Source organism: Protomyctophum parallelum, assembly GCF_964188405.1.
Source record: "Protomyctophum parallelum genome assembly, chromosome: 21".
In the NCBI taxonomy this organism is placed as follows: Eukaryota; Metazoa; Chordata; class Actinopteri; order Myctophiformes; family Myctophidae; genus Protomyctophum; species Protomyctophum parallelum.
This window is the reverse complement of record NC_139713.1, coordinates 34,517,168-34,536,801: the sequence shown is the minus strand read 5'-3', so window position 1 is coordinate 34,536,801 and position 19,634 is coordinate 34,517,168. Positions and strand designations below refer to the sequence as shown.

Below are 19,634 nucleotides of genomic sequence, written 5' to 3'. Positions count from 1 at the left end.
TTTCTCTAATAACAACCTAAAACATGAACCTTTGTTGAAAAAAACTAAAGTTGTCCTTTAAAGCAGGTGGCTTGGTGTATCAGAGAGATGGTATCATTTAACCAAATGAGCCCCATAACATTTGATGCTCAAGTTTATCTCAACAAATATTTCATCCAGATTATTATTTTTTTTTTACTATAGACACATCAGATAATGTTCTGCAAACACAGATCATACATAGAGCAGCCCTAGGTTCTACACCTTATACTTTGGAAAAATGATCAAAAATAAATGTTGATCTCTTCCTAGGAAAGTCCGGTCAGGAGGCCTCCATGAATGTTCATTTGTCTGTGTTTCAAGTCAAAACATGTTTATTACCATATTTAGGGTAAGTGATATATTTCTGGTTCATTAGCCTCAATTTTAGTGTTCCAGTTACCATTTTGTCTGATTTCTGTCATCAGTATTATCCTTCATATATATACTCTCTAAGGCATCATCACTTAATCTATATCCTGTGTGGGCTCTCTGATTGGATACAATTGGTATCCCGATCTGAAAATGCATTTCCTGTTACTAAACAGCTGGAGAGAGATGGAGACTACTGATGCTAAACAGACAGTCTATACTAGCAATGAGTACTATCAGAATATAGAACTATTTATCACTTTAACAAAACAATATCACTTACACTACCTTTATGCATGTATTGTAATTGTACATGCACTGCAAATAAGTGCATCACGTGTGCTTGTATGTATGTGTACATAGATGTGTACTGGCATGCATCAAATGTCCATACAGGACACCTGACAAATACTAGAAATAAGAAGAATGAGTGATTACATTTCACTTAATCATTTAACATTTAATATGATTTTCCCACTGGATATTTCAGAGCGCACAATACCATAGCAATTAGCAACATATCATACAGGGTCCGACATTAAGGTTTTACCTACTTACCCTGCAGGGAAAGTACTTCTTGCCCCATCCAAATTTCTACTTGCCCTGCCTAGGGGGTACCATTGCCAGTGGTGCAGTGCACATTTCTGATAATATACTAATCCATTGCCTGTTGATCGTGTACTGTGCACTACAGTCCGACAAAAGCAATATGGCAGAAACTGAACCATGATCAATCAAGATGCCCCAGGCAAGCGGGTAGAGTCCTTATTGTCGGACCTCGTCATAACAAATATAATCCAATACAGAAAGACTCAAATAACAATTTCACAAAGTAGCCATGGCGCTGGCAAGGGAATGAAAACGAGCATTATCAGTCGTACCATAAATAATCAAAAGCACCTTCCAAATACAAACACACACAAGCAACAGAATGGTGTCATTTTATCAAGAGCTACAGAACATCGGGTAGGAACCGAACCCTAGGATGGGCTGATTGGGCCGGCAGCATTTATGTCCCTTTTAACCAGCGACCCTGTAGTTAATGTGGATCTCAGGACGGATGTCGCAGACGGCCGCCAGCAGATTCGCCAGCACAGGTTCACGGTTCTGCCCGAAGCCACTCTGGATCTGGGCCATCCTGACGACAGTCTCACGATCCACCTCCACCGCACTGTTACCATGGGAGCCCAGGGCCTGGATGAAGAGAGGGTCACATTATTTAATTTGTTTTTATTAATTTATTTTATTAAGAAGAATCAAATACGTTTGAATTTAACATTTTCGTTAAAAAAAAAAAGTTGAAAATTGCACATGAATTGACATCTTTGATAATCAAAGAAGTCATATAAGTGTCGTATGAGTGTTTTACTTAATCATTCATCATTTGCCGGGATGAAGGCATTAGATATTATACTCTAACATCTTTGTTGATTTCCCTCAATGTAAGAAAAATACTGCTTTGCTTGCTAGTAATACTTACAGCAGCTTCTTTGCTTTTAAACTCCTTTTCTCTCTGGAGTCGATATTGTTCGATTTCAGCCTGAGCTTCCTCTTTGGCCTGTTTCAGACGACGGTTTTTACCTAAAACACAAAGAAAGGTACAAATTCATATCAGATTTACATTATACATCTCACTATACAATACCGGTAAGTAGTTAAAGGGGACACTGGAGTAACTAAAACGATATATTTTTCTTTACTGGCCAATAAGTGCATTTTATGTTTATGTTCATGTTGTGAGGGGCTCAGAGTGCGTTCACTAGGGAAAGTAGACTTTCTTTGCCACAAAAAAGTATTTGAATTGGTCAGTAGCAAAAAGTAACATTCTTTAGATTTTTTGCAGACATCGACAGGCTGTGCAGTCTTCATGCAATGGCAGGAAATGGAGAGTAACAGCCTTAAGGAGAAGTCCTTAAGGCTATGGACCAGAGCTACTTCCCACCTACAGTATACTGCTCAGTGACACTGCATAAAATAAAGTAAGCTGTAATGGAAAAGCAACAACACTCTTTGAAATGATGATGATAGACAGTCAAGTTAGTCAACCATATCAATGGTATCCTGTCTATTAGGTGCTTCTATTAAAATAACGGACGAGGGGCAGTAAAACGTATCAAATGGTATCTTTCTTTTTTAAGGCGTACCTTGTTCTCTCAAAGTGAAGTGTACTAGTCATTTCGTTTAGTTTGGAATATTAGAAAAAAAACATTTTCATAACACAAATCTTCTATGGGGGTTACTGGCAAATTAATTCTGTTTTAGCATACATGCCAATTGTGAGATAAAAGCAGGCTCCCATAAATATATGGGAATGTGTTTTCAATGTATTTCATCAGTATATTTTCGCCATTATGAGGATAAAATAATTTGACAGTTTCTGGGCCTGTGGTTAAAATGGCAGTTACCTTGGAGAGAAGGAGACATTTTTAAAATAATAATATAAATAATAACAGCTTGATTCTATGAGTGAAACATTATAAAATCTGCATGCACAATTGCACATCTGCAGTGGTTAGAGCGGTGGTCTACTCTTCAGCTAAGATTCAGAGCCGCCTACTGACTGACTTGACAAGTAGTTTGCACAATATACTGTATATAATATACCCTGCGTGGACAAGTGGGGGATTCCATCATGAAAGAGTAGTAGAATTTTGGCGTCTCATGTGGGAGACCCGGGTTCAAATCACGGGTAGGACATAGAAGTTACGTATTGCAGCTTTAAAGTCACAACTGCTTACAACTTAACACGAGACTGGAAAATTCCATTTGACTTTGTCAGCCGACTGTGACACACAGGTTCACTGTAACGGAATAACATTTGCATAATCATTGTACTATACATACTACACTATATCTCCCAATGTGTAGTACTGTAGTATACTACATTATGGAAGGCCACAGTATAATCTATGACACATTGTAGTAGTATACTATACACTGATACAACCCTGACTGTATACATTGTAACGACACTGACAGGTGTTGAAAATCAGCACTACTGAAAAATATATATGTATAGTGTATTACATGTTGTAGTAGTAGTCACTGTAACATTTGCAGTACTAGTTCGACTCGTTCGAGTACTAGGAGTATTAGTAACTGAAAATAGCAGTAGGACTAGTATACTAGCTCTTAGTCCATAGCCTTAAAGACTATAGTACCAACGGCAATATTATCTAAACAGCAGCATTAACAGTTAGTAGCTGCAGACATATGTTACCAAAGTGAGTTCAGGGACCGTCGGGGCCAAATGTACCCTTACATGTCTGTAACTCCACACACAATCGGAGTTGTGGAGGTTCTTGAAATATATAAAAATGTTTGACAGCTACCGACTTAGCTATAGGCTAAGCACGACTTTGCTCAATCAATTCGGTAAGGCAGTGAGTGACACGGACAGCCAAACACACCCATCGTTGCGGCAGTTTAATACGATTTTACATCATTCATTACTTTAACTATAAAAGTAAGACATTGGATAGGTAACGTAAACGTTCTGCTCGGTTACTTACGCTTGCGGGCCTCGGCCACCTTCTCTGCGGCTCGTTTCTCGGCCTGCAGCAGCTGTTGGATGCCCTGGGACTGACTCGCCATGTTTTCGTATTCTCGTCTCAAAAAAGGCCCAAAACAACAACGAGTTGTACAACAACAGTACAACGAAACAATAAATGAACGAGTTTTTAAGATTTAAAAAACAGAGGATGAGAGATGGGCTCGTGAAGGTCGGGAGGAGGAAACAGGAATGATGATGCTAAGGCAAGTCAGCTGACGTCGTGGTGCTTAATAAAGTCATGTGACATGTCAACGCGCAGGGTGATAATAAATATTATGAATTGATGATTATTTACTGTTGTTGTTGTTGTTGTTGCTGTTATTTTGTTGTTGTTGTTGTTGTTAGTATAGTAGTAGCATAGTATTAAGCAGATTTCTATTTGTATTATTGCAATAATTTTATGAATACATTATCGACAAATAAGTCAGCTGACCTCGTATGGAGAATAAAAAAGCACGTGAAGTACGTGGGTCTTGTAGCCTATTTACATATCAGTTAAAACTAAAACAAAAAATGTTAAAGACAGTCAGGATCAGCTGACATTTTTCATGTGACAAACTGTGGGTGTTCGTTTTGCGAGACGGGCCGGCGGGGCGGGCGGCCTCGAGCAAAGCAGCGCTTGTAAGGCGGGTCTATGGGTGGGATATTAACCTCGCCTCAATGGGATATGGATCATGAGACATGATATGGATTCATATTTTTTGCCCCGAATAATGAAAGCCTGGGTATCACGCTGTACTGCCACCTCCTGGCCGATAAGTGGCAGCAATGCGTTCTGAACAGGAAGAGTGTATGAGCGGCGCGCGCGCTTCTGGTAGTGTTGCCATATCCGCTAATTATAAGTGACGGACAAGTATTTGAAAATAGTAGATCTACAATCTCATGCGCTTGTAGATCTACTTTACTATTTTCAAATGGCCTACCGGTATATTTACATGTTAAAGGTCGAAGTGCTTGCTTCTTTTGGGCCTGATTTCATTGACCTGGTTTGCTTGTTTCTCTCACACAATCTGGCAACCCTGGCTTCTGGCCGTTGCGTTAGGCGGTTTATTCAACAGAACTGCAGGCAACGACAACAACACACTGAACTGAACTAAACTACATTGAGCAAATACAGGTAATGTTGTTGAATAAACGTTACAGGCAAAGGAATTGCGTGGGACACTCTTATCTTACATTTCTTGATCATTTCCTCTGTACCGGTATAAATAAATAGCCGGAGACCGTCCGTAATGTTCCATCAATCAACAAATAACACTAGCCACGTCGTTCGTAGCTAGCAGTCTACTAGCCCCTTTCGGGACCCTACATAAAGCTTTTCTGAAATTTTGATGAGTGGGTCGAACAAATGTCAGAAACTTCAGTAGCATTGGGTTCTTCTTGGAGGGCTAGCAGTCTACTATAACCTCGTCTCACCAGGCTTTCCACCTCGGAGGAAAAGCAGTCTACTGCAGTGGTGGAAGAAGTACTCAGATATTTTATATTTTTTTATTTAAGTAAAAGTAGAAATACCACAATTGAAAGGACTCTGATTGTTGCAAGTTAAGTACAAAAGTATTGGCATCAAAATATAAAAGTATTACCGTAGTAAGTAGTAAAATGTTTGAAAATAGCACATTTACAAGCTCACAGCGTGCCGTGATGCGACCTTAGAGTATATATACTATATTAATTAATATATTATAAGTAATGTATAAGAGTTAATACATACTCTTCATGCTACGCGTTTTTGAGCTTGTAGATCTGCTATTTTCAAATAGCATATGTATAAAAGGTCTAAAACATGTAATGTATGTTTTATAATACTCATTTACTTGTTTATTATGTTTTATTTCTTCATTTTCTTAGTCACACATAATAATAACCTCCAGGGTTTTATTCTGTACATAGTATAACACAATATTAGTTATAGTTACCGGTATATTAGTTATAGTTATAGTTAGTAGCCTCCTTAATTGACTTCTGTAAGAATAATGAAGTCAAGAAAGGTTTAGCTTTTTGCAAACTGAACCCACTGACAGTGAGATGGGTTACCAAGAATGATAAGTTGGTAATGATAATGAGCATTATGAATGATGACATTCTGTAGCCTACACAATAGAGAATGTGATTGCCCGTTAGAGTTTGTTCCCAGTGCCACCTGCCACAGAGAAAATAATTTGGAACACTCAATAAGGAACCCTGGGGGTCCCTGGACCACACTTTGAGAACTAATAGGGATCCAAATAAATATTACTGTCAAGTATTACAGAGATTGTCATACAATAGTCTTTATTTATTGTCCTTCAGACAGTTCAGATCTTTGGACTGTGTCACGTCGAACAGAGATTGTCCAGAAGACGCCGATTCCACCATGGTTAGTAGGCCTATCAGAGGCAGGCGCAGGCGGGTCTTTGCAGTGTTACAGTCCCCGCAGGCACACTGTCGCGCGCAGACGCGTCAGAAGAAGAGCCTGATGCCCTTCTTCTTCGTGGGGTTTTTAGACAGCTGGTGGATGGAAAAGAAGCTCCACCTCCGCGGCTGACTGACACGACGGACAGCTTTCCGGAAATGCTCTCCGTCGCGTCAGTCAACCAGCTGTCTAAAAACCCCACGAAGAAGAAGGGCATCAGGTTCTTCTGACACGACTGCGCGCGACAGTGTGCCTGCGGGGAATGTTGTACATTCGAATGACACGCCTCAGAGTTACACACCTGTACGTGGCCATTTGGAACCCACTCAAGGACACTTTGAGACCCACTGGTGTAGCAGAGTGTTTCCAGTGAGCCAACATGCACAATATCAGCACCCTGACACTGTTTGACCAGAATAATATCATTGGTAACACCTGTGAAGTAGGAAGAGTTATTTCCAAAATGGTGCAATTTGAGCCTAACACAGTTGCTGTATTCCCTTTGTACAGCGACAGAAAGGGAGCCATGGAGGCCACAGAGAGCCGGTATGCTCACATATTAAAACCAATCCGTGAGCTCACCCAAAACTGGGAAATTGACGTTGCGTCTGAACTCAATGATTATTTGGAGGAGGTATGAATGCTAAATTCACAAATTCTGTTGTAATGTTTCACACATTTATAAGTGCAAGCATGAATGGTGTCATGTATTGATGATCCCTACTTCTGCCCTGGTAGCTGGAGGAAATGAGCATCACTATTGATGGTGGCCAATTCACGCTGAATTTTGCGGAAGCAGCGTTGCTCATTCAAGGATCGGCTTGCATATACAGCAAGAAGGTATGCATGTATGGCTGCAACGGGAAACACACTAAACAGTAAACACCATTTCCATGATGTTCCAACAAACTTCCATGAGTGTGAATGTCCCCATCTTACTCTTGTCTTAACCAGTAAAGACCTGAGGCCGATTCTACAAAATGTCTTTCTAAATCAGCACACACACACCAACACACACACATTCCTGGTTTTAATGGGCTAATGATTTCTATTTGTATTTCAGGTGGAGCTTCTACATAGTCTGGTATACCAGACTCTGGAATACATCAATGACAGAAACAAGAAGTGAGCAAGTTCACATTAGCAGTGTTATTGCATGTTGAAAGCAGAAGTTGCATTTTAGTTTGCCTTGTGTAAACTAACAAACTTGACCTTTTGGAGCACTATTGCACATTTGCCCATACAAATATATTTTTTAGAATGAGGTCAGATAGATAAAAAACACAGAATGAGGTCAGATAGATACTATGGTGTTTACATAACGAAATAATTTGAATCATTGAGGTAGGTGACCTACTTTACAACCTCCTCAGGCTAAATCAGGCTAAAACATTAACTTGCTATATTAGTCATGCTATTGCCTTAGGTTGAAGGTACTTTAATGTTGCTTATTTTGTACATATGCATATTATAACAGTAAAAATACTAATTTAAGATTTAACGGTTATTGTACCAGGTTATTGTACCTGTTGCTATATTTCTTTCATGTCGCAATGTGAAACTTTTGAACATTTGACATATTTTTGAGTCACATGATGCCGGTTAAACTGTCTCAATAATCTTATGAATTGAAGTGAATCTCACTGGTTCAGGTCACAGAAAGGTTCCATGGCAAAACCTTGCTCTCATGTACCCATACAAAAGATGTAACCATAAAGAAACCTTGAACCTCTAAACAGAAATAAATGCCAACCACTTCAGCCACTTCAGTCTTCATGTGAGCAATCTCTTCTGTGTTGTGTGCTCCTGACAGGCGCGCCAAGCAGGCGGCGACATCTGCAGATGATGGCGAGGACCAGGCAGAATCCAATCAAGACAAGAAGGAAGACTCTGAAGTAAGGAGAGAAGCAATCAAGCAACATCACCTATATCAGTGGTTCTCAAACATTTTCATGTTTGGAGGACCCCCAAATTGATCTGCATTTTCCCCACATACATACTCCTTTTTGAACAAATTTGTGCCAAGGACCCTCCTAAGAGATTTGATAACATTTTCCAAAATGGCAAATTTACCAGCTCGCAACGTAATGTGAGAATATGGGTCTTAAGCTTTTTAAATGTTCCTCATTTTGCTTAGGAGGGGACCCTTTGGAACCCTCTCAAGGAACCCCAGGGGTCCCTGGACCACACTTTGAGAACTAGGGATCCAAGTAACTAAATATTACTGTCATGTATTACAGAGATTGTCATACAATAGTTTTTGTTTATTGTCCTTCAGTTCAAATCATTGGCCTGTGTCACGTCGAACAAAGATTGCCCAGAAGACGCCGATTCCACCACGGTTAGTACCCTTACCCCTTAAAAACGCACAGGTTTGAGCAGGAAATCTTGACCATGTGCTCTCCCAACTGAATAATGGTGTGTATCTTATATTGCAGAATGTGTATATGCCACCTCTCCCTCCTGAGGCTCTCATTCCTTTTGAGCCCCGTGAGAAGCAGAAAGCACCCCTCATCAGGTGAGTGCCGACAACATTTCAGATGACCAAAATATTGCAAAATTAGCACTAGCTTTCAATTTCAATACTGTTTTCAATATGTAGCCTATAGCGCCACAATTCACTTTGGTACAATCTGATTGCAAATATATAAATTATATTCATTATTATTGACAATTTATGAACCTCACACAGACTGTAATGTATTTTTGTTTGCTTGCCTTAGCCTGAAAGGTGAGGATTTAGGCAGCTGGAGGGACTTTCGGATAAACAACTACATCCCAGATGCTGAAGATTTCATTGACATCCGCTTCAAACTAGACACGGTGTGGTCCAAAGCAATTGGGGAGAATTGGCGCAATGACCAATGGTCCCTTTCTCAGCACCAAGGTGAGTCAGAAGCAGAATCACAATGCCATAGAAAAGTGGGAAAATAATGTTTACTGTATGTAGTCCTAGGGGAACAATACACATATTGCCTTTGGTATAACAGTTTCTATCTAGAGGCCACAAATCTAAATTATCTTTTGCATAAGTGTAGTGCACTGAAAGTTTACTGTACTTGCAAGCAGATTGTGTGTGTTGGTAGCCACTAATGGGACTATACTGTCTATAGTCCTCTGGCTCTGTTAAATGGTGTACCTGTGTTTTAGGGCCAGGTGGGCCAGTTGAAGCACCAGTCATGGGTGCTGCCAACGATGACGCGGGCACAGGCGACAATGGAGGCGGGAGCTTCCTTCATCTGGAGGACAATGGCATGGAGATGGATGTAGAAGGAGAAGTCTCGCGGGAGCACATTGAACGAAACCAGGTACCACATCACACCCCGTACACAAAGGTTGGATATAGAATATAATACAAGCGTATGGACCTAAACCTTTTATTTCTTCACTTCAACCCGGTGTCCTAATTTTGAGGGGGAAAACAATACCAGAATAGATCTGCAAGCTCAAAGGGCATCACAATGTGAGACATTGTGAGCTTGTAGATCTGCTATTTTCACTATTGATCATACACCCTAGCATATAGGCCTGACTTTTGTTCTGTGTAAAATCCCAGGTGGTCGCTGGTGAAGGCAGAGTGCTTCGAGAGAGACACGTCCAGCCCTCAGAGGAAGAGCAGAAACGGAAGGAGGAGGAGATGGCGGCAAGGAAGCATGTATGTACATTGTACAATGCCTTACTGGTTCCATTTACCGTCTTAATGATGCTCGTAGCAGAGTAGCCCCAGAAGCCAAAGGGTATGTATTGTTCACACCATCTGCCTTAACAAAAAACAGAAATGTGAAGGCACTCCCATTCAAACCAATGAGAAATGACCAAAAAGCCATAGCAGCTCAGTGTGCTATTTTGGCTAAGCAGAAGGCTTTCAATAGTTGAGAAGGCCAGGCGAATATCGCAACCTCATGCAGGAGCTTCATCTCGGCGTGCAGCAGCATATAACGTCTTTCATTTTCAACAGAAAGTGTTCTAGTAAGCAGTACTTTTCATATATTGTATCTCAATTGGCCAGGGGGATGGATTCCTCTTTGGCTGAGCAGTAAATTCTTGATTTCCAATGGGAGAGACACGGGTTCAATTCCAGTCTGCAACATACTCAAACTGTCAAGTTTACTGGCTTGCTTTGTTTATAGGCAGACATTTGGAAGTTACTTGACCCCTATGAAGAAATCGGGGAGAATAAGCCTCTAAAACCAGGTAAGAATTGGCATTCAAGTACGTCAAATGTCACAAGAAATCATTTTTGAATGTTTGCACCAACCTGAAGGAAATACTTGAGGATATTCATATAGCAGCTACATTGAGAAATGACCATGGTGGCAATAAAACAACTTATCATAGTTTGCACTAGAACACTCAATACTTTCTTTAAAGGATCCCTGGCTAATAAGCCTTATATGCCTTAATACGTTATAATATCTATAGTTTATAATGTAACTAAAATTATTCAATAGGGACCGCTCCTGTCGCAAGTTGATGATGTAATTTGTCCATGTGTGGCACAGCCCTATGAAATGCATGCGCTAGTAACAATAACGTAATACTTAATAAGGTTAACAAAGCAATGTTGAAATACTTTTTTATTAGAACATGCATTCCATAGGACTGAACCACACATTGACAAATTACATCAACTTGCCCTTATTGAGTGAAATATTCAAGGTGGTTTTTATTTTAGTTAGGCAATTATAATGCATCAAGGCTTATTAGCCAGGGATCCTCTTAAAAAGTGTCTTTATTTTATTATTATTATTTTGTTTTTCAAAGGGAAATGTTTCTGTGTCCCTGCGGGTCTTGATGGGGGCAAGAGAAAAAGGAAAAGCGACTCTCAACTTGAAGACTTCCGTATCTTCCTCAGTGGGATGTGTAAGAGACTGTGATCATACCTATCAGTGTTGCAGCAACATTTGATTTTAGTTTTAGCCATAGTCTTTTGAATAGTTTTCATTTAGTTTTAGTCACCTGGAATGTTTAATGCTTTTAGTCCACTAAATATCATAAGATTTTAGTTGACTAAATCTGCAGTTGATCTAGTTGACTAAAATGTGTTTTGGCGGGCCTTGATGCTGTCGTAATGGCTGCTTTTACACTTGCAGAAAATAGCCGATCTACAAGCTCACAACGCGTTGCAGCACAGCGCGTTGTGAGTTTGTAGAACTGCTATTTTCAGCATGCAACCAAGTGTAAAATGACTTGTGTCTTATTGGATCTCTTGTCCACTAGTCCCTTCTTAACATTTTAGTCTAGTTTTTATTGACGAAATTGTCAATATATTTTGTCTTAGTTTTAGTCATCATAGCTTACAATTTACAATTTAGGCATTTAGCAGACGCTCTTAATCCAGAGCGATTTACATTAAGCAAGAACAAAAAAAAGCATGGGAATACATCACATAAAAACATTTATCATGAAACATGCGTAAGCTAAGAAAGTAACGGTGCTTAGTTTTCATTTAGTTTTGTCAGTGGAAAAAGGCAGTGGACGAACATTTTTCGTCATAGTATTAGTCGAGGAAATCAACACTGATACCTATTCTAATGTGTTTCACTGCACAGGATGCTATTAATGGCTAAAGGCTGTCCTCATTTGATAAAAAAATATATATATGTTTTTGTTAATGCAGGTGACCCACCTGAACAGAAGTTACGAAGTGGGCCCACGTTCACAGGTAATGCCCCTGCCACAAACGGTCGACACATAAAATAAACTTGTCAATACATCATACATGGATTAAGAGATATTTATTAGACTGGTGGTTGTGTTGCAGATCTCAACTACATTTATGTCGGCAAGATCAAAGAGAAGCTGAACACACGAAAGAGGAACTTGAGAAGAGCGGTAATGAGTGTACTTTACATTAAATGTATGCATAGAGCTGCTGTGGTGTTGGTCCTTTCTGTGAGAATGAGCACAGTGTGACACTATACGATCATGACATTTTACTTGACGATTAATTGCCATTAGAATAATTGCGATTTAGGCGGGGGTTGGTGATAGGGCCTTTCTGTGTGGAGTTTGCATGTTCTCCCCGTGTCCCCTAGGGTAGATACCCTCACAAAAACATGCCGTAATCCTGGTCTCTAAAACTACCTCCCCCTGGCCAGCCGGGGCGCCTGATGGAGGGGAAAGGAACTGGTCGGAATAACGTGTCCCTTCCACGCGCTACGTCCGGCCGGGGAAATTCCCCTCTGTCAGGTGAAAAGAAGCAGCTTGGACTCCTCATGCATAGAAGGAGGCATGAGGTCAGTCCGCTGCCCCCCCAGGTTGGCAGAGGAAGTGTAGCGCCCAGGATTACATTAGATAATTGGCACTGGGTGAAAAAGAAAAACTGGGTTACAAAATCGTGGGATAAAAATTTAGAGAAAAAAAAGAATAATTGCGATTTAAAAACATTTGTGTTATTGACATTGAACATTGGTACATACCGGTAATATAAGTTGGCCTTCCGGCCATGTGTTAAATTATGGAAATAGCCACACTCGCAACGCGTTGTGAGCCTGTCGAGTGTGACTTGTAGATGGACTATTTTCACTTAAAATCTATGAAGAAATTCATAAACGGAAATTGTTATTGTCCTCTTGCAGGGTGTCGTGGTTTCTGACCAAGTGCTCGAAGAGGAGTTTGCTAAAACATACCTGCAACCAGAGGTAGCAGCGCAAGGGGAGAATGAGGACGGGGAGGCGCTTCATCTCCCAGACCTTCCCGGTAATTTGATCCACCCCCCTTCCTCTTGTTGTTAATGTTGTCGTTGCGGAGCGCCCGCCCCCTCCTCCCCTCCCTGGTAGAAAACGGCAGAGAACACTTGACGTCACCAAAATTGGAGCGACGGCCCTCTGCACTGTTATTAGTTAGCGAAAGGACGGGGCCTTCCTATGCCAGATTTGTGCCCCCCCAAAAATGAAATCTAAAGAGTGGTTATGTTGAGAGCTGAATTGAATGACTCATTCTACTATATCCCTCTTTGAAGGTGGTGATGATGATCAGAACTCTGATGGTGAACATGAAGCCCTGCCTGATTTTGATATACCATTACCAGGTAAATGATGGGCTTTAAGTTTGATGCCAGACCCACCAGATGGTGATGTCCATTAGAATGTAAACTAATCCCAATCCTCGATCGGCACAAATCAAATGCAATCGGTAATTGAATTATTGGTTCAGTGATGTTTCGTATCATGTAAACATTGGAAAAATAATACAACCACAATTTAAAAGACAAAGCATTCACAAGCAGCCTAAGCCTTGCTTCTTTCATTGAATTGTGATTTGCAGTGATTGGCGGTTTTCGATGGGCGGTGATTAACTTTTTAATTTTGTCCCGTTGATTCCAGGAAGCCAGACAGATGGAGCGAGCTATGAGGACCTTGTGCAGAAACATGTGGTATGCATTCAGTGTCTCTCTCTGGCACAAAGCCCACTCTTGTCGTTGACTGATCAATTTCCTTCAAAGTCACACAGCATGGAATTTGATGGTAAACCCCGTCTTCTGTAAACCTCTCCAGGAACGGTTCCTTAAAAATACTCAAGGTTATGCACAAGTGACGGAACTGTCGCGCAGAGTTGAAGAATGGGAGGAGAAAATCCGCCCCGTGCTGGAAATGCAGGTACGACGGACACTACCTGAAGTTTCACCAGACATAATCCATAGCATTTTTTAAATAATAATGTCCGTACACTGGTTCTCAGCGCCACTTGTTTTTAATCAAAAGATCTTCATCAGGGCCTGGGCCATGGCTCAATGGTCCAGGCACCTTGGCTGGTAATCCAGTCTGGCAGTGTGCCGCGGGTTCGACTCCCGATCCCGACGGCCTTTACTGCATGTCTTCCCCCCATCTCTCTCCCCATTTCCTGTCCCCCCATAAAAAATATATAAAAAAGCCACAAAAAAAAAGATCTTCATCAGGAATTACAAATGCCATCAATTTCCTAATGGAGATCTTGTGAAACGGTGAACGGCAATAAACAATTGGAGCTGAGAACCAGTGTGGGGACTTTTAATCTGCCATTTATCCAGCACACTAATTTGGATGTATGCATTCTCATTTTGCCATAATCCATAACGTGCCTCAGTAGTAATCTTCATTAGCTATTAGCTGTACAACCATTGGTTGTCAGAATGCGTTGGTTCACTCAATGGCCCCTTTTCCACCGGTTGGTTCCCAATGGGAACCGGTTCAGTTATTTTTGGTTCTTAGTCCATGAGCCAGAGCTCCAAAATTGGAACATTAATTATGAATTGAGTGTGCAAAACCATACCTATATTGGATTGTTATCACCATGACACTTCCCCAATTGATTACTTACACAAAGACAATGTTTAGTTTAGTTTAGTTTATTTGATCATCCTTCAGTTTCAAATACAATATTTAAAGACAATGAATGTAAGCCGTTATGAAAACAGAACAAAACCGAAAACATGAAGATGATCAAAAGGAGTAGGCAGAAGCTAAAAGCTTATAAATGCCTATCCTACTTATGATTTATTGTATTACAAATTTTACATTTTTAAATATGCAAAATGAGGCATTATGTAGGAAAATATGACAAATAATAGAAAATATGAAAAAGCTACTACTGTGGAAGGGTTATCATTGTATTTATCCTATAAACAATTTTAGGTCTAGTTTTTCCCACCAATTTTGGAGCTCTGGCTCATGGACTAAGAACCAAGAAGAACTGAACCGGTTCCCATTGGGAACCAACCGGTGGAAAGGGGGTCTCTGTGTCACATACCACATACTTTTTCTCTCTGCCTGTATTTCTCTCTCTACCTAGGAGACACGTGCCGTATTTGACATCCACAAGTATGGTGACAAGATTGTGGAAAGTTTAGGCAGCGTGAAGCAGAGGAAGTCCTTTGCCTCTATTGTGTGTGGCCTGGACAGCTTTGAAGCGTGCAAATACATGCTGGCATCCCTCCAGCTGGTGAGCAGTCACATGTTTTAACTACTTAGAATCAAGCCGAGCTCTTTGATTTGGACTGACTGAAGTGCATCACACTTGACGTGAATGTTGTCTCTCTCTCGTCGTTACCAGGCCAACGATATCACGGTGGAGGTCGACCAGGCTGAGGGCCTGGAGGAAAGCCTGGACACCATGGCACTGACCCTTCTCTGCAAGGACAGGGCTACTGACCGCTTTAAAAACCTCCAAAGCAGCCAATGATTCCCAGCTCCTCCTGGCAGAAAAAACATTTTAAGGTTCCGAGTTTGGAGAAAGACTATTTAAAGTTCTGGATGAGTGTTCTTTTTTTTTACAGTCGTGCATGCATCTCTAGTCTAGTAAAGTCTAAACACCATACGAAAGATTTGTAATGGAACAGACATCATTGCATATTTTAGTTGTGGTTGTATATATGTTATACTGTATATGTTATATATCTGTTCCATTTATGTCAATGACTAAACCTCATTAAAGTTGAGGGGCACGGTGGGTGCCCAATGTTCATCTCTGAGAGTTGTCTATATGTATACCTGTATATCTGTATGGTGTGCTCTGCACTGCATTGAAACAATTGGTGTTTGTAAATATCCTGCAGGTGGCGGCAAAGCCAATAATTTAGAAAAAGCAGCTTAATTCCATCAATCTGGGACTTTAACCGATTGAGATTAATTACAGAAACAATAGCGTGATTAAAAAAAATTAACACATTTTAATCGTGCCTAGTTTTTGCACCACAGAACCTTTCTTACTGGACGGATTTCAGGCGTACCGATTATACCGATGCACACAATGGGAGAAGAAGCCTATCTGTCCGCTTTGCTTGGCCCAGTGGATGGGAATGTTAGATTTAAAAAACTCACTCATTGATTCACTCGTATACCAAAATATGTTTTAATTGACCAGGTCAAATATTGATATGCGATTAATTACAATTAATGCTTCAAATTAATTAGATTTTTCGAGTCCAGCCCTAATAATTACATAAGCCATAAAGAATGAATAGTCATATTGAATTGGTTATGGATCACCATTATGTTCATGTTTGTCATAGGCGGTCAATTATTTACCACATTTTGGCAATCTACCAGACAGATTTTCCATTCAGTTGATCAGTTCAATGGATTGAAGACTAGGACTGTTGCTCCCTGACTTGGAGCACACACTGATCTAACCTGCATTCTGTCATTGGCAAACAACACACTAAGGTATTTTCAGACAGGGAGTGACTGACATGCTTAGTCATTTTCAATGAGGTGTGTGTTTATTTTGGACATGGAGAAGTTGAGGGGCGACAACGCAAGCGTATTTACGTATCAGTATCTTGAGCAGGTGTGCCCAAAAGGTAGATTGCGATCTACCAGTATCACTAAGGTTGTGCAGGTACACCACATGACATGGCCTAAAAAACATCTGCCAGACTGCCACTTGAATTAAGGTGATTTGATTGACTTCAAAAGGAGCCCGTCAGCTCAAACCCACAATGCAATAGGCCTGCTTTCTTTCCAAGAGTGTTGCGCACAAACGTGAGTATATTACAAAGTTATTATACAAAAACAAAGAAAACCCTACCAATTAAAAATGTCCCTCTCTATTTGTTCCCATTCCATGTATACATGTATCTTATACTGTACAGTATGTCACACCAGCGCCGCTATTCCAAAGCCCCATCAGGTAATTTTTTTTTTTTTTTTTTTTTTTTTTTGCGGCTTACGCCTTTTATTGATTTTTGAAGGGACAGTCAGTAGGCTGACAGGAAACGGGAGAGAGATGGGGGGATGACATGCAGTAAAGGCCATGCCGGGTCCGGGAGTCGAACCCGCGGCACACTGCGACTGGATTACCAGTCCGGTGCCCAGACCGTTACGCTACGGCCTGGGCCAGGTAAATTTTTTAACTATTTCCAGCAATGGTATAATATTTTTTGGGTGGGTAGATCTTGTTGAGCCGGTCATTTTGAAAGTAGAAGTAAAAAAAAGTGGGCACCCCTGATCTTGAGTGTACAGGTATTGATGAGGTCCCAGGTTGGGCCGGGCCTTAATTTTCGGACCTGTTGATAACTAGTTTTCACCGGCTGCCGGGCGCGGCTGCACTCATAACTTTGGGGCAGGCCCGTCTAGAGTTTGAATGGACAGGTATCAGTCAAAAGGGAGACATCGAAGAGGAAGGATGGATGGGGAAGAACATGGAATTTCAGAACAGGTTCTGACATATATCCATATATGGAGATCTAAGGTTTTGAGGTTTGAGGACAGCTGTAGAGTTGCTGGCCAATATTGATGACATCAGGGATCTCCATATATGGTCAAAATGTACTATGTCATCAGGGATCTCCATCCCTGATGATGTCACGAGACCTGGGCACCATATATGGGGGTTTTCCCATGCATGGGGATTTTGAGTGACACACTGATTGACGTACGATTTCATACTTCATATCCTGAGCTAACGTGTTGGGTTTCTGGTCTAGAGGTGGTGGGTCGACCCGCCCCCTAGTGCAGCGCTACCCGGAAGGGTTGACTCCCACTTCTAGACCAGAGCTAGTGGCCAATGCGTTCCCCAGGCTTTCAATTTTACGAAAATTAAAGCCTGGGTACCGAGGCTACATACAGTACTTCATAGTAAATGCAACCTACCGTCGCAACAAAATGCATAGAGCATCCTGCTCTATGCAGGAATGAGTAAAGTCACAGTAACTGTCTGATACCAATGCAGTTTCACCAGTAGTATACATCCATACAATAACTACAGGCTACAAGGCTACAGTATCCATGCACAAGAATGTCATGGGTATCATATTGTCATTAATATTACATTACAACTATCATTACACCCAGATAAAACTGAATCCATTCTTTTTTGCGTCCTGAATCAACAGGCCACAGACTTCACAAGGATTTTATAAAAGGAAAGAAGAGGTTACCTATCAGAGATAACCTTTCTGGTGATAAAATAGAAAACAAAAGTAGTCAAAGTCAACCAAAGACTTTTGGCTATGCAAGCACCGCCTGGTACGTAATCTAGCACTTCAAAGGCACTTAATCAATACTATACAGACTCAGTACAGACCTCTCAAAACAAACTAGGACTCAGACTACTACTACTAGACCTCACACGTATAGGACTCACCCAGTCACCCCTCTATATATTTAGTACAACAACTTGCAATGGGCCTTGATACTCAAGGGACCAGTGCCCATGTACCTGTCTAACTACTTCAAAAGACTGAGTAACATTCTCATTCATGATCTCATTCCCCCCAAACATGTGTGTCTTTATCAAGTTTTCTTTCTTCATTATCACAGCACGGTTGTTGTTGATTAGACAAATGCATACGTAAAATACTAATAAATTACATCACTTGTTTCATGTTTGTACACATTATTTTTATTGACTGAAGAAGTCCTGACTGTCCTGTTGAAAGGGTAACATGTCATTGTTCCGACCTCCCGTTAGTCCAACTGTATTAATGAGTTCAATAGGCTGGTATATTTATTCTCCAAAAACACCAATACAGATAACATTCAATCATCGTTTTCTACATTGGCATGGTGGTGTCCAGCCTTCCACACTTAATTCTCTCTCTCTCTCTGCCAACTGGCAGCCTTTTATACCAGGCTGCAGCTAATGAGCCTGGACTGCTCCATTTGCAGGGGTGTATTCAAACTCTAAACATACAATAACTACACGCATCACTTATTACAAAACTCTCAAGAACTACAACAACAATAATGAGTCTTTATCCCTCTTCACACTATACTACAACATAAATATCATCAATAGCAAAAGCACATCACAACCCCCCCCCGGCCCCTCTGTCTCTGACATCCGGACTGTCCAGCCTAATCTACTGACACACACCAGGTACAGTTAAGTATTCAATCAGATGCAACAATAAAACTTCACAATTCACAGCACTTCAACATTAAAGTGCCAATGTGCTGTGCAAAAATATGTGTCAATGCTCTGCAAATTATGTCATTCAATAAATAAAGATTATATGTGCAAACATGAATAACAGAGAACGTCTCTCTGTTACACCGACTGATTACTAACACTATCCCTAACCCTAACCTCAGTCTTAACCGGCCACGTAGGTCGCTAACCCTAACCTCAGTCTTAACCGCCCACGTAGGTCGCTAACCCTAACCTCAGTCTTAACCGGCCACGTAGGTCGCTAACCCTAACCTCAGTCTTAACCGGCCACGTAAGTCGCTAACCTTAACCGGTCATGTAGGTCGGACTAACGGCATATCGGACTTATGTGCAGTCCCCATCAGATAAGAGGTCTTCAGTATCTAGGTCAGAACTACCTGGCAGTGGCACATAGTAGGGCAATGCCATTTGCCATACCGTCGTGAG

General features: G+C 40.9%; 2 protein-coding genes across 3 annotated transcripts; one reads left to right on the top strand and one right to left on the bottom strand.

The window, feature by feature from the left end:
• Nucleotides 1–835: 835 nt before the first annotated feature.
• On the bottom strand, nucleotides 836–4,153 carry atp6v1g1 (ATPase H+ transporting V1 subunit G1). The gene is made up of 3 exons (XM_083792893.1): nucleotides 3,903–4,153; nucleotides 1,871–1,971; nucleotides 836–1,584 (listed from the first exon to the last, which is right to left on the bottom strand). The coding sequence occupies exons 1-3, from the start codon at nucleotides 3,982–3,984 to the stop codon at nucleotides 1,411–1,413; spliced, it is 357 nt and encodes a 118-aa protein (XP_083649019.1). The 5' UTR covers nucleotides 3,985–4,153; the 3' UTR covers nucleotides 836–1,410.
• Nucleotides 4,154–4,988: 835 nt separating this feature from the next.
• On the top strand, nucleotides 4,989–15,773 carry ncaph2 (non-SMC condensin II complex, subunit H2). Of its 2 annotated transcripts, none has more exons than XM_083793804.1 (20): nucleotides 4,989–5,060; nucleotides 6,846–6,969; nucleotides 7,074–7,175; nucleotides 7,399–7,460; nucleotides 8,149–8,230; nucleotides 8,614–8,676; nucleotides 8,774–8,853; nucleotides 9,059–9,222; nucleotides 9,486–9,645; nucleotides 9,897–9,990; nucleotides 10,466–10,529; nucleotides 11,100–11,198; nucleotides 11,956–12,000; nucleotides 12,100–12,170; nucleotides 12,917–13,037; nucleotides 13,300–13,368; nucleotides 13,676–13,713; nucleotides 13,835–13,936; nucleotides 15,108–15,257; nucleotides 15,369–15,773. In XM_083793804.1, exons 2-20 carry the CDS (start codon nucleotides 6,862–6,864, stop codon nucleotides 15,495–15,497), a joined length of 1,803 nt encoding a protein of 600 aa, XP_083649930.1. In that variant the 5' UTR covers nucleotides 4,989–5,060; nucleotides 6,846–6,861; the 3' UTR covers nucleotides 15,498–15,773. The 2 variants fall into 2 exon arrangements, with proteins under 2 accessions (XP_083649930.1, XP_083649929.1); XM_083793803.1 differs by having other exon boundaries at nucleotides 13,664–13,713.
• The last annotated feature ends 3,861 nt before the right edge of the window (nucleotides 15,774–19,634 follow it).

Coding starts and splice junctions, on each gene's coding strand:
- atp6v1g1 (XM_083792893.1), bottom strand. CDS start 3,984: ATGGCGAGTCAGTCCCAGGGCATCCAACAGCTGCTGCAGGCCGAGAAA. Junction 1,972..3,902: donor GGTGGCCGAGGCCCGCAAGC/GTAAGTAACCGA, acceptor TTTGTGTTTTAG/GTAAAAACCGTCGTCTGAAA. Junction 1,585..1,870: donor TTAAAAGCAAAGAAGCTGCT/GTAAGTATTACT, acceptor CTCTTCATCCAG/GCCCTGGGCTCCCATGGTAA.
- ncaph2 (XM_083793803.1), top strand. CDS start 6,862: ATGGAGGCCACAGAGAGCCGGTATGCTCACATATTAAAACCAATCCGT. Junction 8,854..9,058: donor CAGAAAGCACCCCTCATCAG/GTGAGTGCCGAC, acceptor TGCTTGCCTTAG/CCTGAAAGGTGAGGATTTAG. Junction 13,714..13,834: donor ACCTTGTGCAGAAACATGTG/GTATGCATTCAG, acceptor AAACCTCTCCAG/GAACGGTTCCTTAAAAATAC.